Source organism: Beta vulgaris, chromosome 7 (genome assembly GCF_026745355.1).
Source record: "Beta vulgaris subsp. vulgaris cultivar EL10 chromosome 7, EL10.2, whole genome shotgun sequence".
Taxonomy (NCBI): domain Eukaryota; kingdom Viridiplantae; phylum Streptophyta; class Magnoliopsida; order Caryophyllales; family Amaranthaceae; genus Beta; species Beta vulgaris.
The window spans coordinates 54,851,867-54,879,179 of record NC_079208.1 but is presented as its reverse complement, the minus strand read 5'-3'; the positions used below and the strand labels follow the sequence as shown (position 1 = coordinate 54,879,179).

The 27,313-nt window shown below is 36.7% G+C and overlaps 2 protein-coding genes and 1 pseudogene across 3 annotated transcripts; all 3 read left to right on the top strand.

The window, feature by feature from the left end:
• LOC104899852 (aluminum-activated malate transporter 2) lies at positions 1 to 6,323 on the top strand. The gene is made up of 5 exons (XM_010687135.4): positions 1 to 639; positions 733 to 873; positions 1,017 to 1,289; positions 4,132 to 4,247; positions 5,170 to 6,323. The coding sequence occupies exons 1-5, from the start codon at positions 339 to 341 to the stop codon at positions 5,713 to 5,715; spliced, it is 1,377 nt and encodes a 458-aa protein (XP_010685437.1). The 5' UTR covers positions 1 to 338; the 3' UTR covers positions 5,716 to 6,323.
• Positions 6,248 to 16,450, top strand: LOC130589576 (uncharacterized; annotated as a pseudogene).
• Positions 16,451 to 18,587: 2,137 nt separating this feature from the next.
• LOC104899851 (hypothetical protein) lies at positions 18,588 to 23,576 on the top strand. 2 transcript variants are annotated; one of them, XM_010687134.4, is made up of 4 exons: positions 18,588 to 18,859; positions 20,459 to 20,558; positions 23,012 to 23,193; positions 23,281 to 23,576. In XM_010687134.4, the coding sequence occupies exons 1-4, from the start codon at positions 18,838 to 18,840 to the stop codon at positions 23,397 to 23,399; spliced, it is 423 nt and encodes a 140-aa protein (XP_010685436.2). In that variant the 5' UTR covers positions 18,588 to 18,837; the 3' UTR covers positions 23,400 to 23,576. The 2 variants fall into 2 exon arrangements, with proteins under 2 accessions (XP_010685436.2, XP_010685435.2); XM_010687133.4 differs by having other exon boundaries at positions 18,599 to 18,859; positions 20,405 to 20,558.
• Positions 23,577 to 27,313: the final 3,737 nt, after the last annotated feature.

The following is a 27,313-nucleotide window of genomic DNA, read 5'->3' as shown; positions in this document are numbered from 1 at the left end:
ACAATGTACATAATTGGGTTTTTTTTTTTTTTAAATTCATATGAGCCACGAAAGTGGTACAAAGTATAAAGAAGGGGAAGAGGGATTCGAACTTATAACCTATCGTTCATAGCACCTCAATCTTAACCACTACGCCAAGACATTCTTGATTCAATGTACATCATTGGTAGATCAACAAAACTGCAAGGCTTAGGCAAATTGGTTTACGATTTAGGAAGGACAAAATCTAATTGGCAACAATTTGCCAGACAAAAAGCACCTTCCGCATAAAAAAAAAAGAAGTCTCTTATTTAAGTGACCACTCATAACACATGAACATCTGTATCTCGCTTACTTAGATGATTAATGGTAAGAGAGAAAGCAAAGAAATGGAGTCTCCAAATCAAGAAAAACCAAGCTTGTTTAACAGCATGTTCAAGGCTAAATATGATAAGATTACAACTGATGTTAGTCATATTAGCCAAATAACAAAGGAGCTCGCACAAGATGATCCAAGAAGAGTTGTTCACTCTATCAAAGTTGCATTTGCCATAACCGTAGTCTCCCTCTTCTACTACTTCGATCCACTTTATGAGGGCTTCGGGGTTGGTGCTATGTGGGCTGTTCTTACCGTCGTCGTCGTTTTCGAGTTCTCTGTTGGTAAGTCTGATGTCAACTAGTTTAGTTGGTAAAGTTTTCCGGCAATAGATAATCGATTGTCATATGTTATTCTTTTCTTTTTCTTGTATATAGGTGCAACGCTAGGAAAAGGGGTGAATAGAGTGTTGGCAACTATTTTAGGGGGGATGTTAGCAGTTGGTGCTCATAGATTATCAAGTCTTCCAGGAAAGAAATTGGAGCCTTTTTGCCTTGGAGTATGTGTCTTCATAACAGGTATTGTACATATGTAAAGTATTATTATCGATATTATTAAGTGTATGTACTTAAAGTGGGTAATCTACCCAGTGGGTAAATGTAGTTATGTTTAATTTTCATGGTATCGATGAATTTAATGAGATTCGTATAATATAATGCAGCTGGAGTGACAACATTTTTGCGATTTTTCCCGAAAATGAAGGCAAGATTTGATTATGGAGTATTAATATTCATATTAACATTTAGTTTAATATGTGTATCGGGGTATCGAGATGATGAAGTTATAGACATGGCACATAAAAGAATTACGACTATTTTGATAGGAAGCTCTACATCTGTGATTGTATGTGTTGTTATATGTCCTGTTTGGGCTGGCACTGATCTTCACAAACTTGTTGCCACCAATCTTCTTACGCTTGCCCTCTTCTTTCAAGGTACACATTATTACTTATTTTCTTCCATCTTTCATAAGTACATTCTTTTAAATTTAATCTTTTTAAATTGGCTTGTTTGTTCAAATTAGAAATCAATTAATTAACTTTTGATTAACACTAAGCTGAAATAATTGATGAAGGTCATGTCTGGTAAATGGCTTTTTCATTAGTTTTTGACTTTTGGCTTTTCAATTTGGTCAAACAGTCAAAAAAAGTGTTTGGTTATTGGCTTTTTGATTGGCTGAAAAGTTGGCTTTTAAGCCAAAATGAAAAAACTGTCTGGAGCAGCTTTTTGGATTGGCTTTTGGCTTATTGTCTCACAAACTCTCTAATAAACCGCCAACAACTACAATTAATTTTGCCAAACACTTTTACAAACAAATGACTTGAACAACCAACTTAAAAAGCCAATACATACCGTCAATGCTTTTAGCCAATCAAACAAGCCAATTAAACCAGCCAACAGCCAACAGTCGATTGCCAAACAACTCCGAAGATTGGAGTATATTTTTTTCTCTGAAGGTCAATTTGCCTGATTGTATTTCTTACAATTTATTGTAGATTTACTTGGGGGTATATAACAACTGTCCAAGACGTGAAAAATGACATGTACTTTAGTGCTATATAGGTGTTTTGGATATCACTTTCACATAGAAAATGATAAAGCAATATAAGCTCAAAATTAGGCAAGCTGTCATAGCAATTTGCTTAACTAGAATATCTTTCAGAAGAGGTGTGTAACGTGTTGTGAATACTGAATAGTGACATCCTCCAAGATCTATCAAATATTATTGGAAACCGGCGTGTGGTGCGAGTTGGTAACATCCTCAAAAGATCTAGAATAATATCGGTCTATTTGTAATTTTGCAAAAAGTCATAAGTCATTCTATACAAAATGGGATTTTTTTTTTCATAATTTTCATTATTCTGTTATGAGTGGTACATGATTAATAATCCATATAGTAGGCACAAATTATTGAAATAGCTTTTCTAATTTTAAGTTAAAATTAGACAAATTCAAGCCTACATTATCCTACAAGTTTAATTCATTATACTCTAATCTAACACTATCCCTAGACATTTCGCACTAACCTAGTTGTTCTTTAGCTTCTATTCTCTTTCCTTTGTGTTCCATCGAGTCTCGAATTATAGTAGACAATATTAAAAATAATCAGGTAGTCTTACTCTTACCAAATGGATTAAACTAGTCACTAAATAGATGTAAGAATGTCATTACGGAATAAGTGAAACGGGTTCGAGTCTCGAACTACAGTAGACAATATTAAAAATAATATAGTCTTACCAAATGGATTAAACTAGTTACTAAATGGATTAAACTAGTAACTAAATAGATATAAGAATGTTATTATGGAATAAATGAAACGGGTAACTAAATAGATTATACTGGTCACTAAATATACTATTAAACTAGTCATGTATTCAGAAAAGTGATTTGTTCTTTTCTTAATATTGAAATTGGGCCATTGTTTAATTTTAAAACTAAAAGTAAGCGATCTTTTACAAAACTATTGGTAGAGTAGGCAATAATAAATGTTAGGAGAAGTATCATTACAAATAAATTTTTGAATAACGAAAACGGTATTGAATGTGGGCCAATAATATGCCATTCGTAACATTTAGGTATCGTTTGGTTGCACTTGGGAAGTTGATCTTCCCTTGATTTTTCACCTCCCATGAAATTTCACTTCCTAGGAAGTAAACAATATTGTTTGGTAGGCTATGGGAAGATGGAATTCCCATGGGAAGTGGCACTTACCTAGGGGGAACTAGGTAAGCAACTTCCCCCATTGTGTGGGAAGTAGAACTTCCTAGGAAGTGCAAATTCCCATGATTTTGCCAACCAAACAACTTCATATATTTCTACTTCCTAGGAATTTGCACTTCCCTTAATTTGTTTTCTCAACCAAACAAGGCCTTAGAATATACTATTGTCTTAAAAACCAATTCGCTTGATTATGGTGCAATTGGATATGGCATTGACAATTACCAGCCAAAGTGTTACATGTCTTCCCAAGTTGTGCACTCATATAAGGAGAGAAAATGGAAGTCACTATGAAATTGATAAGAACTCTCTTAGGAAAAGCAAGAGAGAGGAGATGCATGAAGTTGTAAAGTATTTCGTGTTTCCAGGACTGAACCCAAAATTGTAAAAACAAATTAGCACTTAATATTCCTACTTTATCTACTCCCTTGCAAAACCATCAATGTAAACTTGTAAGTTGTAATCATGCCAAGAAAATTGTCAATTGCCAAGAAAATCGTCAACCTTCAATTTTGCTTGCAAAGCTGCAAAATATGTAATATATATTTGTTGTCTTAACACAACTAAAAGTTTAAACTCATAGTTGAATTGCAGATGCAACATAAACCCCCTTATACCTAATTAGCGCTAAATATTCGATTTTGAAAAGAAGGGGGGAATTCATGATCTACTTGTGACACTGGTTTCGAGACCCACTCAACCAAAAGTTTCAGCTAATAGTTGGAGTCTCAAGATTACTTTTATATTCTATCACTATATAAGATAGATTTTTTTAAAAAAAATTATCATGCCCAATAAAGTGGAATAATATATTTTTTATTTGGGTGACTGTTTAATACTAGTAAATGATAACTAGGTCTATAATCTTTTTTAATTACATGATGTAGTTAAAGTCGTGTAGGAGTTTTCATATTACTCTTATGATTTAAGAAACAATTTTTTGGAGTCTAATTTTCTACTTCATAAATCATAACCTATAACATTCCCATCAAATATTTGCTGGTAACTTTGTACAGTAATAAAGTCGATTAACATACATTACTTGTATTCTGTTTGCAGAATTTGGAGTTGAATATTTCAAAACTTCATCTGATGAAATCGCAAACGACAACAATGAAGCCTTACTAGATGGACTAAAAAATGTTCTCGACTCCAAAAACAACTTAGATTCTCTGGTTTGTGTCTCTCTCTGCTTCTTTCTTCCCCCCTCTAATTAATATAGTACATAGGGGTATAAGTGGATTGGATTTGCTAAATCCAAATCCAGTATAAAGTTTTTTGGATGCGAGAAATTGAGTCCAAGTTGATCCAAATATTTTTTGAGTTCAGTTCAGTCTATTTTGATAAAAAATTTTTGAGTTCCAATAATCCAGTCCAGTTTAATTATTATATTTTTTTTTCCTCAATTTAGATTCAATGATTCACAATGTTTTCTCATAATTTAATTTGAAAAATTAAACTAATTATATTCATTCCATAAGATAAGTCACATACATATTTTATATTATATATATATGAAAATATTAAATATATACTATGTATAAAAAATATTAAATATATATTATATATAAAAATGTTTTTAGACTGGATTTATTGGACTCCAAAGGGGTGAGTCAAAATCCAATTCGAAAATATTGTCGAAAAATTGAGTCACCAAGTCCAGTTTATAAAAAAATTCAGACTGGTCTAGTCCAACAAGTTTGAACTGGACTAGGTTATACTCTGGACTTTTCGCAGTCGTTTACACCCCTAATGGTAGGTAATAGTAAATACTCCCTCCGTCTCTTATTAGTTTACCCCTTTCTTTGGGGCACATTTGCCGAGATACTAATTTGAACCTTAATATCTCTAATTTTCGATAAGCAAAAATTACAAAAAGTTGATACTTGGATAATACACATTGAAACGAATCCAACAAGATCTCACATGACTATATTTTTCCTTAAATACAAATTACAAGAGATAGTCAAAGTCATATATGTGAATAGTGTCAAAAGTCAAAAGGGGTAAACTAATAAAAGACGGAGGGAGTATATAGTTATATGCTGCAATGAACTGTAGACAAAGGCTGAACATTGTTATTCATGCAATTATCAGCTGAATCTTGCAAAATGGGAGCCACGCCATGGACGATTCAAAGGCAGCCATCCATGGACACAGTACCAGAAAATCGGTGAGTTGGCTCGGCATTGCGCTTGCCGAGCAGAAGCTCTCCATGGCTTCATATATCCTCACCTTCAAATACCAAAAGAAGTGAAGTCTAAATTCCGAGAAACACGCTGTAAGATGAGCTCAGAATCCGGCATAGCGTTGAAGGAGCTATCATTAGCAATGAAGAAAATGACCAAACCTTCCAAGGCAAAACCCCACCTTATTAATGCCAAACAAGCTGCTCAAAATCTTAATCTTTTGTTAAAATCAAACATATGGAAAAACCTTAATCTTTCAGAAGTAACATCAGTTGCTACTGTCGCCACTCTGTTAGTAGATATAGTAACTTGCATTCAAGAGATTGCTGATGCTGTTGAAGAGCTTGCATCTCTTGCTAAATTTAAGGATTTTAAGGATGTTAAGGTTGCACCACAGATTGAAAAAGCCAAGTTGGGTAATCAAGGATCGATTAAACGGGCGTTCCTTTGCTAATCATGTTATTGTAATTGAGAGTTCATCACCAGCTTCTTCTCCCAGAATATCAATTCCCAGAAATCCGGCTTCTTTAGCCATGGCTCAGCACTCTGCAGAGTAATATTGTAAATCCAATTTTTCTTTCTTGTTTTAATGAGTTGCTTAAAATTTGTTGGTCTGAGTAGTGAGTACGCTTATGCCACATATATTTTTTTTTTTTGGGTATAGAATGTACAATGTGGGGAGCCTGAAAGGTAATCTTAGCGTAGAATAAGCTGGGCCGTGCCCGGGGCTATGATGTTTGAGGCCTGTGCATATTTTTGAGAAGGGACAACAAAAATATTAATTTTCAAATAAAAAACTTCACTAAGTTTATGAAGAGAACATCAAGGTATATTTGTAATTCATAAATGGTGTACACGTTCGTATGTTGAGAAACGTGCTCACATGTACATGAGTAACATGACTAACAAGCCAAATGTACATGAATAATAAATTTGTTGGTCTGATTACGCTTACGGCTTATGCCGCATACTTTTTTTTGTATACAATGTACAATGTGGGGAGCCTGGAAGGTAATCTTAGTGTAGAATAAGCGGGGCCGGGGCTATGATGTCTGGAGCAATGAGGCAAAGAGCGGTGAATAAAGAAAAATAGCACACTGCACGGTGATTGATTGATGGACGCGTCGGCATATATTTAAATGTTAGGAAACATGGTGTTGTTTGATTAATGCGGAATAAAAAATCAATGAAATAATAAAGATGAGAAAACAAAGAACACAAGGATTTACGTGGTTCAGTCAAATTTGACCGACGTCCACAGACCACAGGTGGGGGATTAGAGTTTCTTCACTATAATAGAGAAAAACCAGAGAGAATAATACAGGGAGTCCTAAATTCTAGAGGCTAAAAGTGTTTAAAAAGTTGTGTCTATAATAATGAACACCAGGACGCCCTTTTATAATCATAAGGAAACCCCGTACAAACCTTAAAAGATAACCCAAAAACGAAATAATACCGAAAAACGCGTGTGCCGCAAAAACCAGCGCTCCGGGTCGGGCGAAATCTTCCCGGGCGGGCGTGAGACGAAATATTTTCGTCAGCTCTTCGTAAAACAGTCATGACTTTCTCGTTTCTCAGTGGAATTGGGCATATGACCTATCGTTGGAAAGCTCTTTGAACAAGCTATCACCTCCAATTTGAGTCACATTAAAACCATTTATAAATTGAGATATATGTGCATTCAAAGTTAACCTTATGCCATTCACAAGATTTCAAGTCATAAATAATATTAAAAGTGAAGAAAGAGGACCAGTGGAAGAGCGGAGGCTTCTCCCAATCCCACACTTTTCCCTACTGCCACCCTTTTTCATTTCTTTTGCCATTTTTTGCATATTATTATTTTACTTCTTTTTTCTTTTTGCATCTCCAAATTTATTACACTTTCTCAATCAATCTCAATTTCTCCATCAATAATCAATTTCCTTCCAAAAATTATTAAAAAAAAGTAACCTTGATTTTTCTGCCCACAAAACCCAATAACCCAAGAAAAAGGTTCACCCATTTCAGATTTTGGGTTTCCAAAATCATAAATCTCTATTTCAATTTCATTTTCCAAATCAGGATCTTACAATTTCATAAATCTCTACTAGTACCATCTAGTACCACTTAGCAAACAGGCCGTTAATATCCTTATGGGAAAGTCTATGTAGTTGCTTGTGGTTGATGATAATATCATATCAAGTATGTGGCCAATGTGGGTAGGCAAGTGCCCTCAGGTGCTTCAATGGGCTGGTCTGTTTATTTATTTATATTCATTTAGGGGGCGTTTGGTTGGAGGGTTTTAAGAAAGGAAAAAGGAATTGAGTTCCTTATATCCCTTTGTGAATATTTGATTAATGTGTTTTTCAAATCCTTTACCCCTTTTTCTTATTAGGATTATTCTCCTTTTTTTTAGATTGATTCCCCACCACCCCCAAGGTTTGGGATTACCCCATATCCCTCTACCATATTATTATTATTATTATTATTATTATTATTATTATTGTTATTATTATTATTTATTTTTATTATTATTATTAATATTACTATTTATTATTTTTTATTTATTATTATTTTATTATTTTAATTATTATTATAATTATTTTATTATTTTATTATTATTTATCATTATTATTTATTATTATTATTATTATTTATTATCATTATTATTACTATTATTATTAAATAATAATAATAATTTTCCATTTTCTTTGATGTTCCTAACCAAACAACATTTTTTATCAAAGGGAAACCCTTTCCATTCCTCTTGTAAGCCTTTCTCATACCCTTTCCCTTTCTTCTCAACGAACCAAACGCCCCCTTATATCAGACTATTAGAATGCTAGACTACATATTATGTATAATTTAATTGCAACAATTAGGGCGTCTTGATGGAATTCTTTGATCTTAATGGGGATCTTCTATAATTTCGCAAGTGGGGTTATTTCTTGGTTTTGTTTAGTCATTAATAACTTGATTATTTTTAGATAATAGTAGATAAAAAGAACGCTCGTAAGGAGTCCTATTAAAACCAAGAAATATAAGCCTGCCTGCCATCCACACGAGAATAAATAGATTTTCCTGAAAAAACCTTACATTTGTATTTGAGGTTGTTAGTTTAATGGATATGCTGTTGTTCATGTTTTGAAGTTTGTTTTGAAATCTTGAATGTAGCTAGTTTAGCTGACTATGCTTTTGTGTCTCTGCCTCCCTGGTACAGTCCTTGGGAACTTTGTCTCCGCTTACAGATTCATTGTTGACCATTATTCCTCAAATCACTCGGTGTCCGAATATCGTCACATTTATGAGTTCTATGAGGTACATTATGAGGTATTAAATGTTTTTCATTGTTACTTTATTCTACATGTTCGTTGAGATGTTTTTAGGCTATGTTTAGTTCACCTGAAATTTTCTGATCTGAACTTATCTGATCTGATCTGATCTGAACTTATTTTTTCTGATCTGAACTAATCTGATAACAAGATCTTATTTTTTAGATTTTTCTCAATATATAAGAAAAAATATAGTCATGTGGGGTCTTTTTTGATTCGTCTCAATGAGTACTTTATTAATATTCAATTAGTATAATTTTTACTAATATGTAATGAAAGATATAGTGATTTTTAAATATAAGCATTATCTGAACTGATCTGATCTGAACTTATTTTTTCAGATCTGATCTAATTAGATCTGAAATAAGCAAAAATAAGGTGAATTGAACATAGCCTTAATCATACTATTGTCTATCCGCTTATTTATGCGTTTCTTTTGCTACACCTTTTCTCATCAACGCTAGGCATTAGACAGAAGTTGCCTTGATTTCTGTGTTTAATTTCTTGGTGGTCTCAAATTATTATATTGTTGAGCTTCCACATAATCGAGATTCAAAGTGTTGAATCGGAAGAGATGTCTTAGAAGTTTCATTTCAATATTCGGCTAGTCTTATGGTTCTTGTCACACAAATCATTTCTAGTTCTTTAAGCTGCATTTGGAGGCCATATAAATTCAGATTCTAGTACAATCAAACATTTCACATTGTGTGCTTAATAGTTGCTGCCACTTGTTTAGTAGTTCCAATAACTGTGCAATGCTAACCTTGCTTTCATGAATTGTATTCCGTGTATATCCGATGTACTTAGCATGCATGTGAAAATATTTCCATAGCTCACTTTTTTCTCAATATTGTAGAATGTAGATGATTGTTGCCATTTTACTAGGGAATTACTATTTACCATTCATATTTACTTAAAATCGCTTGTATTTTTTCAACATTTTCCTAAACTAACCCTTAATATACTCACTCACTCTCTCTCCTCCTCTCACTCTCTTTCTCACTTTCTCTCACCTCACCCCAACCACCACGGACAACCACCACCACTTAAACCACCACACCGGAACCACCACCACACCGAAACCACCACCATCGAAACCACTACCACATTGACGACCTTCACCAACACCGGAACCACCGGCAATTTGTCTGTGGTGTTTTCGGTGTGGGGTGGTTTTGGTGGTGGTTTCGGTGTGGTGGTGGCTCCGGTGGTGGTGGTTCCGGTGTGGTGGTGGTTGAAGTGAGGTGAGAGAAAGTGAGAATGAGAGTGAGAGGAGGAGAGAGAGGGTGAGTATACTTAGTGGGTAGTTTAGGAAAATTTTGAAAAAAATATGGTGATTTTTAATAAATACAAACGGTAAATAACGATAGGGTTTTACTAGCGTAACATGCAAGTTAATATTCTTTTAAGGCTAATGTTTTGTGTAATATTTGTTTGCAGATTTGGAATTTTTCGCGTGATGAAGGTAATATAACTATGCTAAAAGTTTCATTAGTGTTCTCCGGCTTCTCCCATCCATTTGCTTGATTATTTATATTGTTTAGAGGGTGTTTGGTATGAAAACTTTTGATGTAGGAAACAGATTCAAATAAGCGTTTCCATTTCTAATTGTTTGGTATGAGTGTTAAGTAACAAATACCGTTTCCGGAGGGAAACATAATCCCCTCATTTGTTACCCTTATCAAACTAGTGGAAACAAATCACGTTTTCTTCCTCAATCATAAACCTCTCAATTGTTTCCATTCCACTAGGATACCAAACAACTATTAAAGGTAACGGTTATTATTTCCGTTTCTCCTCCTTATCAAAATCCTTTCCATTCCGTTTCCATTAATCTTACCAAACACCCCCTTAATGGAATTGCTAGTTAAACGATCCAACACATTCTCTGTGAATTAGATGACTTATTATGCTTTGCAATTTGCACCCTATTTCTCTTGCACTTTACCATGAAGAGTTCTGTTCCATGTCTAGATATATAGAAAAATAGGAGTTTAATAACTTGAAAGGTCCTCTTGTAATCTTCCAGATAGAAGAATGGTTGAGCGCTTGATATTTGAAATTCGGATTTGTGCTGAATGTAAACAATTTTCTTATTTTATTGATGTGTGGGAAGGTATACTAACGTGTAGTGTTATGAAGCCACATGTAGATACTGGTGAAGTGGTAATCAAATCTAGCGCTATGTGGTCATGTAAACTATCAACAAAAGATCGATTCATTGGAGTTGAGTAAAATACCTTTGTAATTCACCAATTTGGACAGTCCAGATTTGCCGCTAATCAACCAAACATGCATAATACTTTATTAGTTGTTGCTAGCCAATCTTTGAAAAACTCGTTCTGTAATACACACTACTTGTCTTGAAAGTCCTATGGTTTGGATCTTTCACCAAACAGTTTTACAAATGACCTCTACTTAACCCCGTGCTCACATCTTCCAACCAAGTAGAATCTTCGAGTAGACTATATGAGAGCAGTGGCGGACCTAATCGGAGACATGGGGGTACAACTGTACCCCCAAACATAAATATAAACACTTCACTTCAAATATAATCTGATTAATTGACTTGGCCCAGTGGTCATACCACTAATTGATATAGCAATTCTCTTTCCGCAATATCGCGAGGTTGAACCCTGTAGCATTATATATTTTTTTGTTCTAAATTCTATTACCAGCACTCTTTTTTGGAGCCACGTACTACATGCAGGTTTGCACTTTGGAGCCATTAGTACTTCATTTTTCACTTTTGTTTTTAATATTTTGAATGTTGCACCTTAAAACTTTAACTTTGTATTTTTATTTTTTCAACTGCTTCCAATTTTCAGTTTCTAAATAACTAATACTTTGCTTCTTATAATTGTTGTATTTTGTACTTTGACACTGATCACGCATTCTATATGTAGGGAAAAGTACTTTTATATTCCATAATTCTATAATTATATCTATCTTATAATGTTTAAAGATGTGTAAGACAATTGCCAATTAATTGTAACATATGATTGATCATGTATTCACGTTATTAGTGCTAATTACTAAAGGTTTGTACTTAATAATAACTTTGATAGGATAATTTTTAACTTTATTGATAAGTAAAAAGTAATTATAATTCAAACAAATAAGAACATGTCGTCCAATAAGTTTACTCCTTAATTATCAGTTGTAATTTGCTTGAAATTTGAACTAGTTATTGAAAAATATTATCAATTAGTCATCGTCAATTTTTCAAACAATTTCGTACCCATGCGGTTTTAGTCTTAGACCAGCCATAGATGTATCGTACAATTTTCCCCCCTACTTTTGTGTTTGTTGTACGTCTGTACCCCCAAATTTAAATTCCTGGGTCCGCCACTGTATGAGAGAGTTAGACAACGTGAATGTAAGACGTATATATAATGGCATGTGCTGCTAAATTATGAGTATCCATATTCATGTCTATAGTTCTTCTTCTAATGTGGCTTTGTGGTATTACTTTCCGTTTTGTCACGTACCGACTCTTTTCTAGTCGCTATACGTGGCCTACTTGCTTCACAGTCCCGTCGGAAGACAAGTCAAGGCACCCGACTGCTTGGCTTGGCTAAGCTAAGTGTGCTACGAAAATTTCTAAGTATGGAAAAGATGGCTACGAAAGTGAGTAAACAAGGGAGGGTTTTGAGAGAAAAGCTCTTAAATTGCTTGAGAGAAAATTACAAGTGTTGGATGATATGTACAAATGAATGGGGATGCCTATTTATAGGCTCCATCCCTCCTTTCCCTAGTTTCTAGAATATTCCGCACCTCCTCAATTGGAGGGTTCTACATACATGCTGTCCTAGAACACTCTAGACACTCTACAACATATGTACAGCAAGGAAGACTCTACACACGTTCTAGAAGTCCCTTAGCCTAGAAGCTCATCTCCAAGACCTTGCTAGGCCCTTCTAGAAGCTTCCGGTGCATCTCCGAGAATACTCCTGCACCACGACCTATTTCTGGGCCTCAAATTAAAAATCTGGCTCGACCATTATCTTTATTGGCCCAAAATATGGCGGTCCCCAAAATTTGAGCTCATTTGGAGCTCGTTTGGCCCACCAAACACCTCGTGGCGTTTTCAGCCCTCGTTGGGCCAGCGCGGGGCGCCCAGCCCACTGCCGCTGCCCAGCCACGTTGCGGGGCGTGGAATGCCATCCGTGACATTCTCCCCCACCCAATTTCTTGACGTCCTCGTCAAGATCGACCCTCGGGCATGTCCCGTCTGCCCATGTCTCGTGCTTGTCGCCTTTCCCCTCGACTAGCACTTGACGTCCCGTGCATGTGGCTCTCATGCTTCGCCTTGTTGCTCGTCCCACGGAGCTTCTTTTGATGCCTACCCCTTGGCATCGAGGTTTCGATCCGTCCCTGGACCGATCCTGGACGCTTATCCCTTAGCGCCCATGTTGCCTTCAAGGAAGAGACCCTCACGTCTGCATCCTTGCCCTTTGCGAGGTGGATGTCACACTCGCTCCCCTTGTTTGTGATGGTTAGCACACCATCGCCCATTTTTATCGGCATGACAGAGTCCAAGAACTCCATCCCCAGGACTATGGACTCGTCATCCATATCGACTACCAAGAAGTCGATTTTTCCTCTCCACTTCCCCAAGCGGACAGGAACATTCCACGCTCTCCCGTACACCGGCGTGGCTCCCGAGTTGATGGCCTTCATCTCGCCATCTACCTTGGTGAACTTCACACCTAGGTTCTTGGCTTCCCGTAGCGCAAGAAAATTGTGCGTTGCCCCTGTATCGACAAGCACCCTAGTGTGAACCTCATTCACCGTCCCGTTTACGACCATCAAGCTACCCCCTGGCTTGATGCCCGTCCCTGTAGTTGTCGTGGATGCCTCCCTTATCGGCTCCTCTTCCACGACTTCTGAGGCATTAAGGAGTCGTATATTGGCGAGTTGGGCTTCCTCACCCAAGCGCATCGCCCCCATCGACGCTTCTGTCGCCGACTCCTCCCCCAAAGTTGCTATGATAGCACTCAACTTTTGTCGCGTCGGGCATGCACGAGCCATATGCGGTCCATCGCAAAGAAAACATTTAAGCGGCTTGTGTTGCTTACCTCCGTCGCGACTGTCCCCTCTGGACTGGGTCCTGTCCTTGGTGCTATCCACGTACTTGACCCTTTGTTGAAGCGATGCTTCCTCCTCGTGGTCGTCCTCTTCGACCCTTTTGCCTTTGTCCCGTCTCGAATCCCTCGGAATCTCGATCAAGGACTCCGCCACGGCTATGGCTTCCGCAAGAGTCTTGACTCCTCGTCTCCGCAACTCCTGCTCCGCCCACCTTTGCAGACCGTCCATGAAGAAAATGAGGCGAGTCTTTTCCTCCATGTCGGGGATCTCGAGCATGAGCGACGAGTACTGGCTTATGTAGTCCCGAATCGTCCCCGTTTGCCTTAGCCCTCGTAGCTTCTTCATTGCAAGCTCCTCGACATTCTCGGGGTAGAATTGCCGCTTTAAGTCCCTCTTGAACTCGTCCCACGTCGCAATGCTGCATAGCCCCTTCTTGATATCCTCTTGTCGCCTCCTCCACCAAAGAACGGCGTCGTCCGATAAATACATGGTGGCGGTACAAATTTTGGAAGCATCGTCTTCCACGTGCATGGCCTCGAAATATCTCTCAACGCTCTATAGAAAGTTGTCGAGAGCTTTCGGGTCACGCTTTCCCTCGTATCTTGGCGGCTCGGGAACCTTCATCCGAGGTCCTTCCCGTATCGTGGCTCCCCCGGCCACTGCCACCTTGCAAAGCGTCACATCCGCCTTGCATGAGTTCAGGTCCCCCCGGACCGAATCAATTTGCTCCTTCATGGCTTGGAGCTGCCCCGTAATGTTCTCCTTGAGTTGCGCCAACTCCGCCCGAATTGAGTCGGCCACCTCGTTCACGAGGAGTTGGACAACCTCCTTGGCCTCCGTGGCCGCTGCACCAACTCCTAGTTCGACCACTTGAACACGACTATCTATCCCGTCGATACCCTGTTCAAGTGTCGACATACCCGATTTGAGCTCCGCAATGCCTTGCTCGGCAACCCCCATGCTGTCGACAAGGTCCCCCATTGCGAGCTCAACCTTTGCAAGACGACCATCAAGCTCCGAGGTCGTTTGCTTCTTCTTCCGTAGGGTCTCATCCACGACCCCTGATGCACCAACACTGTCCTTCGCTTGCGATGCCATCACCCACCCGACCACACTTAAGCTTCGTCCACACAACAGCACCAACGCCTCACCCGAACCTCAACGACAACGCCCCAACAATCGTCGCTGCTCTGATACCACTTGTCACGTACCGACTCTTTTCTAGTCGCTATACGTGACCTACTTGCTTCACAGTCCCGTCGGAAGGCAAGTCAAGGCACCCGACTACTTGGCTTGGCTAGCTTGGCTAAGCTAAGTGTGCTACGAAAATTTCTAAGTATGGAAAAGATGGCTTAGAGAAAGTAAGTAAACAAGGGAGGGTTTTAAGAGAAAAGCTCTTAGATTGCTTGAGAGAAAATCACAAGTGTTGGATGATATGTACAAATGAATGGGGATGCCTATTTATAGGTTCCATCCCTCCTTTCCCTAATTTCTAGAAAGTTCTCCACCTCCTCATTTGGAGGGTTCTACACACATGCTGCCTAGAATAATCTAGACACTCTACAACTCATATGTACAGCAAGGAAGACTCTAGATGCATTCTAGAAGTACCTTAGCCTAGAAGCTCATCTCCAAGACCTTGCTAGGCCCTTCTAGAAGCTTCCGGTGCACCACCGAGAATGCCTGTGCACCATGACCTATTTCTGGGCCTCAAATTAAAAATCTGGCTCGACCATTATCTTCATTGGCCCAAAATATAGCGGACCCCAAAATTTGAGCCCATTTGGAGTTCGTTTGGCCCACCAAACACCTCGTGGCGTTTTCAGCCCTCGTTGGCCCAGCGCGGGGCGCCCAGCCCACTGCCGCTGCCCAGCCACGTTGCGGGGGTGTGGAATGCCATCCGTGACAGTTTGCTCACATTGTCGGGTTCCACTTATTATATAAAGTTAGATGATATTGCTTGACAAAATTGGGTTACCCTCTTATCTTTTCTTCTTCGTGCAGCTGATATCCGCGTTCATGATTTTTTCAAGACTTCTTGTTTCAAGAATGGAATTTTCCCTCTTCCGGGAGCTCAAAAGGCCCTGAACAAGTTATCAAGATTTTGCAACTTTTCTAGTTGTCACGTATATATTTGCGGCGACCTTATTAAATTAAGATTCAGGATATTATGCATTGTAATCAGTTAAGTCTTGTGTACTTTCAAGTCTCGTCAAAATGTCATTAAAGATCACACTATTGAGTGGGTTGAGAAGCATTAGCCAGGACTCTTTGAGGAAATTCACTTTGGTAATCACTTTGCTCTAGATGGAGAATCAAAACACATGTCGGAGATTTGCATGTATGGCTGTTTGCTTTCGGTCTTTCACTTTGAATCTTGGTTTTAAGATTCGCTTCTATCATTGCTATGCATCAAGATTTGTTATGGTTTTTGTTTTGAAGACATCGAGGACCCTAGACTAAGCAATGATGAATTGCTTTTGTGACATTTGTTGTTATTAGGTCAATGGGTGTGAAGGTGTTGATTGATGATAATCCAAGATATGCTTTAGAGTGTGCTGAAGTTGGAATAAGAGTACTACTCTTTGATTATCAAAATTCTTATCCTTGGTGCAAAACTGGATCAAATAGTCAACATCCGCTTGTGACTAAAGTTCATAATGGGGAAGAAGTAGAACAACAACTAGTATCTTGGATGTTTTCGTCGCATCTGTAACACAGAAGAGTTCAATTTTTGAAGGAGTTTAGTTTCTTTCATCTTAAATGAGATGGTTGGCGAACAGAAGTATATGGTTTCTTAAGCAGTTAATTCAATACTTGAAGGCGTTGAAGCATGCTATCATTGTTGTTCCCTTTCTATTGTAAGTAATGGTCACTTTTAAAAGTTCAAGGGGATTAGTTGATTACTCGTCACTTTTAAAAAGTTGGTGTGCAACGTCGAATTTCAGAAAACACAGGTTATGGTGTAATTAGAGATCAACTTGAAACCTTAAGCTTGAATTGACTTGAACTTGAGTGCAAGTATTACAAACCGATCCAAGCAATATGAAGCTTAGGCTTTAATCGGCTCTTCACATCCCTTATCATAACAATCACCCCAAAATGATTGGGGTCATCACATCCATGTCCAATACTTGTAGCAAGTAGTTCACTCGCAATAAAATGATAAATCATTAAATATGTCAAATAAATCATTAAACACCTAGCTTGTCGAGTCATTGTAAGAACACAATACATTTATGATATAAAAACACTTGAAAAACGTTCAAATATCACTTACAGTGCGAAGTCAAAATAGAAGTAAGTTCTTAATTTAGTTCAAGCATATCAGAGCGCTAAAAAAGCTTCATTCACATCCAGGATATGGCTTATTGAACCAAAAATTTTCGAGCATCATCATGATACAAGACCATTCCTAGCAAAAGCCATTGATGTACTTCTTCTAAGTTGAAGCTGATGAAAGAAAATATATATGTGTTTTGACCTGAATAATTACGACAAACCGCTACTTACAAATCCTCGATTAACAAAACCAATTACAACGACCATATTTTGTTTCTTCTTTGAGACACTTCCCCACATTTCAAGTTCAGAAAAATAAAAAGAAAAGTAATGACAACATCTGAAAGCTGATATAGTCCATAAGCGATCAAAGGAATTTTTTTTGCATTCATGAAAAATGTTTCGCCAATAAAAATCCTAAGAATAATATAGACAATTTAATAAGATATAACATAAAATCCTATAAAGGGTCACTTTAGAAATACATGGGCGGCGAAGTTAGGCCGCAAACCCCCAGTAGCTTCATCCCCGACTACCCACAAATATCCATATCTACACTTATATATTAAAAGACATTTCTAAACGAGTAACGATGCCACGTGCCGCTCTCGCTAAAGACATTTTTACTCAATGTAATCCACATACAGTAAAAAACTACAAATTGCATAGTATAGGGTTTCATTTCATGATTTCAAGGTTATATATTAAAGTCTTAACCACTAGACAAATTATATTTATTATCATTTTCAATATAATATTAGCAAATGAAAATTTTCTATGCCCAGGATATAATCCTGACCTAATAACTAGTTATGTTCTATTACTTGAGCACGACAAAATTTAACACGAGTACATGATCCCGTAATAAGAAAAAATAGGTTATTATTAAATGGGTCATATAAATATTCAAGATTTCTTTTGAACCCATTTACATTACCAACATGCCCATGAAATAGAAACCCTTTTTAGAACTTAGAAAGTTAGAACTTAGGAAATAAAAACCCTCTACTTTTTTTTTTTTTTTTTTTTTTGAAAGAGAAATTTCATTAATTGAAGGCCAAACGGCATCTACAATAGATATTAAAGAAAAACAAGATACAATTAAACAAGGTTAAATCAAATTCGTCTTCGAAGAAACTATAATGAACCAGATCGAGCAATACAGCGCAGCCCCCTTGTATTTGCTGAATCAAACAGCTATTGATGAGGAAGTCTATCATTCTGACATAGTTTGGGAAGAGCCTTCTTGATCGAGCCATGTTAACCGCATCCGAGATTCCAATACCTTCATGTTGAGTTTTGAACTTCAACCAACAAGAACAATTTCTCATACCTAAAAACAAAACAACCACATCACAACTCCCATAGAGGAGAAGGAGATCTCCACAACAAAGACTAAAAACCCCATAACAGGGTTTGAAGAAATCTCATAAAGAGATACTGATTTATTCAACAAAACAAGAAAATAAACTAAAAACTGAAATAAAAGGAAAAAAGGGGGTTTACCATGGATGAAATCATCCATGGCAGCCCCTAACTGATGAAGAAGAAGTAGGGGAGGCTAGGGTTTTAGAGAGAAAAAAGAAAGAGAGAGGCTAGGGTTTTTTTTAATTTTTTACCAACCAATTCTCGACACTCATATAAATAAAAACCCTCTACTTAAATAATCAATAATATGCAGATTTTTTTTAGGGAATAATGGGAAGATCTTCTACTGCTCATCTTCTCCCAAAATTCCGACCGTTAGAACTTAGAAAGTTACCGTTGCAAAATGCAAAGCTCTCTCTGCACTTTCAAACTCTCTGTAAACATTAATTCGGCGATTAGAAGATGAGAGAGAAAGATAAACTTCATTTTATCTTCATCCTCAATTCCCAATAATATTATTCATCATGTGTGATGTCGGCGATTTTGGTAATTTCCCTTCTTTTATTTTGTTTGTTGTAGATCTAGAATGTTTTTGATTTTAATTTTTGAGATTTGTTATAGGTCTGGGTTTTTACGATATTCTGACAAAGTTCAAAAATTGGTGCTTTATATTCGAATATATGATAATAAGGTTGATGACTTGATAATCTATGAAAGATGGGTTGGTTTTCAGTTAATTTTCCACTTAAAAGAATTGTTTTTATCTTATCAATTTTGTATACAATTACTGTATTTCTGTACAATTTATTGTTTTCTCTTTAAATAAAAGTTATAATTTTAAATATAAAAGATGGTTGATAATCTTGATTAAGACTGAATTTTGTTTGTTTGTTCTTTTTTTTTTCTTTAATAATCTTAAGATTGAATTTTTGAACTTACTATGTTGTTCAATCTTTTTCTGTGTTGGATTGATAACTTGGTATCTGTTTCTTTTTTGTTATTATCTTAAGATAGGAATTTTGAATTCACCCAGTTAGTGAATGTTATTTTATTTTTTTTTGTTGGACGAATGTCTAAGTTTATGAAGTTTGAGTTAGGAAAAACAAATTTGGAAATTATTTGGGGGGACAGAAGGAGTACGATATAATAAAATTGAGTAAATTAATAATGTATGAAATGCATTTCTCTAAATTTTGTCTATGAAATAAGTCTCTGGTCTGTCAAGAAAATCACAAAATGCTGTCTGTTAGTGGCTGTAATCAATGACATGCTTAGTGTATTGATTTCATTCCATTTTTAAGGGATACATCGTTTCTTTCTAGTTCAGGTTCTAAATCATTTCGCATTTCTTTTCTCGTGTGTTATCTTACTGATATTCTTATGGTTGTTAAGGCCTTTTCTAGTTCAGTGTAGATGTGGTATAGAGGTGGAAAACCGGTCATTTTCTTCGAGGTCAGTTTATTTTCAGGTTGGATCTCATTGAGTTCGTTCAATTCAGGTCTATGGTCAATTAATGTATTGGCTTTTCTATTGTCATATCTTCATGGTTTTTCTTTGATCAGTACAGATTGGGTCACTTTTTGTTCATATCAGTTTTGAGTCCTCCAGTTTTGGGTGCGGGTTGGGTTAGTAGCTGACTCTACTATTTTTTTTCCAGATTTTACAACTCTGGTTATACATTACTACTTAATCCTTTCTGTTTTATCAAAATGTGATGTTACATGTTGCAAATTTATTATAATGTTCTTTGCATAACTTCAATCAAACTCGGGTTTGGCTGCTGCTTTCATCTGGTTCCTGTTTTGGGGGTTTGGATTGGTTGGTAGACTTGGATATCTTTTAAGATGTTGTCACTTCTGTCATGTATTGTTATTCGTCTGGTTATTGTCTTTTTGGTTTGCGGTCATGTGATTTGCTGTCATAAGAATGATTGGTAGCAGATCCTGCATCACAGATTCACAGTAAGAGAGAGGTTTTGTTAGGGTTTTGTAGTAGTTTACATTCTATGACCTCTCTGTGTAAATTGTATTTTCGTGGATATTCAATTAGTTGATGAGTCAGAGTCATTGCTCTGATTCTTGAATTGTGCAGGTGTTTTACCTCATAGAAAAGATCATATTTTGATCCGCTGCACTTGTATTGAAGATAAGCTTCAAGGAGTACCTGCTCGTATAGAGACTTTATGGAATAAAGATATGGGTGCTCACTGGGGACACAATGGAAGCAACCATCAATATTGTGTATTGTAAGTTTAATTTCTGACGTACTTTCGAATGGTTAATTGATATCTATATCTAAAGTCTCGCATCTTGTTCTGAAAAACAGTTCATTGTCAGTTCTGAAAAAGTCCAAGTCAGAGAAGTTTTATTTAATTTTTTTATCCTCATAATTTTTTTTCTTTACACCTCCTTCTGTTTCTTGTTCTTTATGTGTCCTCTTGTTTTACTTCTTTCTCTTTACATCTATCAGTTAACCCTTAATGGTGTTTTAAATTTCCTATCTTGCTTGTTGCTCCTTCAAATGTTGGTGCTTTGTCTTCAGAGGAGAAAAGTGTCTTTCTTGCATATTTGTATCGTAAAGAAGATTTTAGAGTTCAGAATGCTTTTAGGAACATGCAGTTCATGGTTAATCTCCTGCATTCTTTTGCAAGTTAGGATTTTTATGAGACTTGGTTTTAATGCAAGCTAAAAACTACTAAAATAGTTTGTCATATAGTAAAAATGTGTGTTTATTTTTTGGGGAAGTGGTGAATTGATGGGTTGGAAAAGAGTATAATTTTCCTGTTAAAGTGCTTTTGAACCTTTTTTTTTTGTTGGAGGAATGAACTGTATGGAAACTGGAAATATACTATGGACTGGTGAGGTCAAGGCTGGTGTGGAGCGTAGGTCTATTGCTTTTGTGCCTTTGTAGTACATGAAATACATTGTTAAACTGCCGTAATTTTTGTTCTTTTTATTTTCATCATTATATAATTATTTGTATGTTGTTGCTGTTATTTAGTCCTGTAAATTTTGAAGTAGCTGGTGAAGGGATTAGTTCTCTATGTTTGTGTCATTAACGTACGCTTGGGTTTCCTTGTTTGTTTTAATAGAAGGAACAAAAGTATTTTTGAATTTAGAAAGCTGATAGTTTGAGCTACACTAGCCCTTATTGTTGCATATGGCTAAGGCTCACTTAGCAATTAACATCATTTGATCAAGTCTAGCAAGCCAAGTGAAGCTTTTTCTGGCCACCAGTCGATTAAGAAGCAAAGTATTGGTTATATTGACCATACATTGCTTCGTTCGTTCGTATCTGAGTAGTTAGTCCTAACAACCTAACTCGTTGCTCAACCTTATTGTGGAAAGGCTGTGATTGTGCAACATATGCTAGATTTTTCTTTACTTGCCATTCTATGAATTTACTGACTATGCATTGGTTGTATCACGATTATAGCCATGAATAGGCCTGAGAAAATAAGGAGGGCCTGCAAACTATTATCTACTGAAGATGTTGATAATAACCTTGCGTAGCCATGAGTAGTTTTTTTTTTTTTTGAAATTCTGCAGTTTAAGATGTGATTTTAATGTTAATTAGATCTAAATTATTAAGGGCTTACTGGAAAATTTTCGTTGATTCTTAGGTTGTAGGTTTTGCTGTTAGATTCTGATTTTTTTTATTTTGGGTTTTTGAAAAATTAAGATTTGATTTAAGTATATGATTGAACTTCTTTCACCCAAGAATCTATATTTTGTGTTCTATACTTCTATGTGTAAGATCATATGTTATACATGCGTATAATACTCTGGATATATTTTTATGTTGATTTGACCAATTTTCTGGAGGTTTATGATCTCAAATCGAGTAATGGTGTTCTAGTATCAGAAGGTTAGAATGAATTATTTAATCAGTGGATGAGAGTTTGGACCACTTATAATGCCAATTAAAGTTTAATGTGGAGTAACTCTTGGAAGTTTTTTTTTTTTTTGAGGGGACTCTTGGAAGTTATAAGAATTGCTTATCATTCTCCTTTTGTTCAATGTGGGGCAACTGACTTGGGATTTATGGGATGTCAACAGATGGTTTACTGACTTGGGATTTATGGGATGTCAACAATTTGCTAGTGGTATGGTTAGAGAAATAAGCATTATCATCATGTATCAATGAAAAAAGAAAGCTTTCCAATGTATACATTGTTATGGCTAAGAGTTAATTCATTGAATAGTTTTTTTTTTTAAAATTGAATATGCATGTCTTATGTTCCTATCGAGCCTGATTTTAGTGGCTTGATTGTACAATGCTATTTGCTATGTAGAATTGAAGTCTGTGTTGGCTACTTGGCTATCCTTATTTCATCTTTGTCCTCAAGAAATCCACACATATATTACAGACCTAACAAAAATTCTAAGCAGGAAGCCAGGAATTGGGGAACAATTAAAAAATGTCTCATCTTGTAGCTACAGGATAACTTTGGGAGGTTCATCCTTAACAAGTCATTAGGGAATGCTCTCTCATGTTATTAAAAGAAAATTAAAGCATGTTCTGTAATACTTCATCTCAGTTTTGAACTTTGAGTCATATCGTTACTTTATGATCGTGGTTCAATCACTATGTTTCTGTTAGCCCTGGTTCATTCATTCATATTTTGCATTGTCTTTTTTTATGGATCTCTGTATAAATTCACTGTCTTTTGAGGAATAATCAATTTTTTTGGCGCAGATCCACAGGTGGTGACAGTTTAGGGCCTTCTACAGAAAGAATCACTTCTGTCTCAGAAGTTGTTTCAATATTAGACATGAATGGGGATTCGGAACATAGATTTGCATCATCGTCTCTGCAGCCACATGTATCAACTGTTCCAGAATGCAGATGTGGCAGCTGCTCTGGCAGCTCCTGTGCAGGTTCAATAATTTAACACCTGCTTTATAGTCGTTTGATTCACCTCCAGAATTCCTTATTTTGCTGTGTTTCCCTATGTCTAAGAGCAGACTGTAGCTTCTTCATCAACTTTGAATACGAAAACAAAGAAAACAGATGGCATTCCAAGACAAGACGTCCTACTCAAGATAGCAGTCAAGGGTATGTATATGTCCTCTTGTTTTCATAATTTGCTAGTGTGCTACTTAGATTTGTACAATTGTGTACTTCTTTTGTTGGAATTCTTTTAAACCTGCGCCTAAATCTTTGCAAATTTCTGAATACTTATTTAGAATTTATTGTCAGAAACTGCTTGATAATGCTTGGTTTTATTGATTTAATAAAAGCTAGATTGTCATCTTTGAAATAGAGGAATCAGCTCTTTGAATCATTCTAAAGGAACCACTTAATCTGATGTTTTGGCTACGGTGACCTGTGCCAGTTTTGGGTGGAAAGATAATTGAAAAAATTGTCAAATTTTGCAAATGCCTTTTTGTTTTATACCTCATAATTTTGTAAGATTTGTTGAAAGTTTATTGACTTCTTTGCATTGCTATGTTCATCTTGCATAACTATTGAACTATGGCTGCTGAAAGAATTATAAAACCCTGCTGAATAATGATTGAGAAATTTTCCGAGAGTTATGATTATCTTTATTTCAAAGGAAAATCGTAGACCTAATATCTAAGTTTCTATCTCTCTTCAATCACATGAGGCCCTCTCTTTTTTTACATTGGAGTTGAAAAAAAACGGAGGAAGTATATAAACAAGATGAATATAACAATATGTATATAGTGTAAATACTTTTGAGATTCGGCGACATATTATAAAAGTCTACTCCTACGGAAAAAGTATCTCTCAAGATAAATGTGACAATACTTAAAAATGCAATTTAAGATAAGGCGACTAAAGTTTGAATATTTAGAATTAGATATTTGAATTGCTTCATACATTATGGAATGGAGGGAGTAGTGTTTTGTCATCAACCCATATTGTTTGGAGGTTTTTTTTCTTCTTCTTTGTCCTTATATAATAATTGAACCTTGGATATTCTTAGGTGTTTTTTCTAAAACATCATTCTTCCTTTCCTTGGTAGAAGGGTAACATTTGTTTTCCAATTTTTTTGTCAAATATATTCTGTATTGGTGTAGATCGCTAGTTGGAGAGACATAGGAGATAATTTGCGGGTTATGGTTATTCTATCTATAGTTGCCCTATGCTCCTTTGTTTATTAGTTAATAGTTGGAAGGACCATCTTTATGGTTAATTGATATCTATATCTAAAGTCTTGCATCTTGTATGCGTTGTAGCATGCATCTTACGTGTCATTTTTCCTTTACTTCCACTATTTATTTGTCACAATGTCCATTCACTATGATGGTTCATGTTAGCCAATTTCAAATCATTATGGTTTACTTAGAGGTGTCAAAAACTGGGCCGACTCACGGGTGAACCCGCATGCGACCCAGACCCAACCTGTTCCGAGCCGAGAGTGGTCGGTTGGAAAGCCGACCCATTCCGACCCAGTGTTCACCCGTGCCCAGTTTAACCCGTGGAATTAGTAACCCAACCTGAGTTGGGCCGACCCAGTTGTACCCGTACCCAGTTGCACCCGTGAATAACGACCCAGACCCAACCTGATTCCGACCCAAAATGACCCGCACCCAACTTCACCCGCCAATGACCCAGTTAAACCCACCCAGTTCACCCAACCCAGCTATCACCCAACCCAGTTACCACCCAACCCAGTTGTGACCCAACCCAGCTATCACCGACCCAGTTGTGACCCAACCCAGCTATCACCGACCCAGTTGTGACCCAACCCAGCTATCACCGATCCAGTTGTGACCCAACCCAGCTATCACCGACCCAGTTGTGACCCAACCCAGCTATCACCGACCCAGTTGTGACCCAACCCAGCTATCACCGACCCAGTTGTGACCCAACCCAGCTATCACCGACCCAGTTGTGACCCAACCCAGCTATCACCGACCCAGTTGTGACCCAACCCAGCTATCACCGACCCAGTTTCGACCCAACCCTGTTAGCACCCGACCTTACTAAACCCGACTCAATGCCATTCCGACCCAACACCATTTATTTGTTTTTGGGGTGCAAGACCGAAGACGTATAAGAAATAAGATTACCATTTATTTCAAGTTTTATCTTTCTTATATTTTTTTAAGGTATCTTAATTCTTAACCTCCGACTTTTTTTAAATTTATGTAAATAGTTGAATTGAATTAATCATTATGTACATTTTCAGCCCATTTATATTGGTTCTGTTTAGAAATGAGGCAAAGTACAATATTTTTAAAGTTAAATGTAAATTATAACATGTTTTAGAAATAAATAAAATCAAACTTACTTAATGTTTGAACGTGTTGGGTCCTTGTAACTTAATGTTTTAATGTCTAATAAAGAAATAGTGAAGACGTCTCTCTCTAACGATCAAACATTTGTTTTACTTAGTATTAAATAAATATTAGAAATAAAATAAATAAAATCAGACTTAAAGTATTAGATAAAAAAAATATAAAATTAAAATTGAACAAAAACTGCAATTAATCATTCCATGCTTCCAACATCATTACAAAATCAGCAACCCTAATATAAAAGGGGCAACATCCATTACATCCATTAATCATTACAAACATTAGACCTTTACCACATTTCCTAATACCCAACAAGTTAGATTATCATTACTAATAAGCAAAAAATTACATAAAGATCATCATTTACATGGCCCAACAAAGCAGCAAAAAGTTAGTACAAAAAATTCCAATATCCTACACCAAGGCAGCCACTAATACGCCCCTCGAACAAGCAGAAAAGAGAGATCTTCGGGATCCTCCATCTCATTGATGGGGCTCATTGGTATCTCATGACCTTCATCAATGAGAGTGTGTTCCCATGTTTCAAAAACTTGGTATCGGGTGAATTCTCCATCTTCACCCTCTACATAAATCTCCAAGTCATCCTTCCTCACACCACCACCAGCCTCCAAGACACCACCACCAGCACGTACCCCACCACCAGCAGCCTCCAAACCACCACCACCAGCCTGCACCCCAACACCACCAGCATGTACCCCACCACCGACAGCCTCTAAACCACATACTATCACTTTTGTAAACACATTTTCTTTAGGGTCTTTTTTTCCTTCCTCACTAAGTCGTCTACATTTCTGTCTATGAGATCTCCTACAACCCCCCCTCTCATAAATCACCTTACCCTTACCTTTGTCAGATTTTGCACTTGATGTACCTGAAATTATAAACTCAAAAATTTCTAAATAAAAGTAAATATTAAAAATAAATACCAAAGACAGATTTTTGTGGGAAATAAGACAGCAAAAAAGAATAAAATATCTAAAACATTTGATATAAAAAATAGCTCTCAGGTACAAATTTCACCTCATCATCGAGCACTCGACTCTAATTGACAACACAACTTAACACAACAAGAAAGCCAGCAAAGAGACACAAGCATCATCAATACAACCAAGTATGTATCATGTTCAATTAAGGCAGCAACAGAAATGAGAGATGCATTGTGACACTAAGGGCAAAACAAGTGTGTAAAGTTAAATGTTGGCAAAAAAAGTCGCTAACAACCATAGGGCAAAGGTGGAAGACAAGAGAAAGAACAACTACAGCTCTCAGGTACAAATTTCACCTCATCATCGAGCACTCGACTCTAATTGACAACATAACTTAACACAACAAGAAAGCCAGCAAAGAGACACAAGCATCATCAATACCAACCAAGTATGTATCATGTTCAATTAAGGCAGCAACAGAAATGAGAGATGCATTGTGACACTAAGGGCAAAACAAGTGTGTAAAGTTAAATGTTGGCAAAAAAAGTCGCTAACAACCATAGGGCAAAGGTGGAAGACAAGAGAAAGAACAACTACAGCTCTCAGGTACAAATTTCACCTCATCATCGAGCACTCGACTCTAATTGACAACACAACTTAACACAACAAGAAAGCCAGCAAAGAGACACAAGCATCATCAATACCAACCAAGTATGTATCATGTTCAATGAAGGCAACAACAAAAATTTAGAGATGCATTGTGACACTAAGGGCAAAACAAG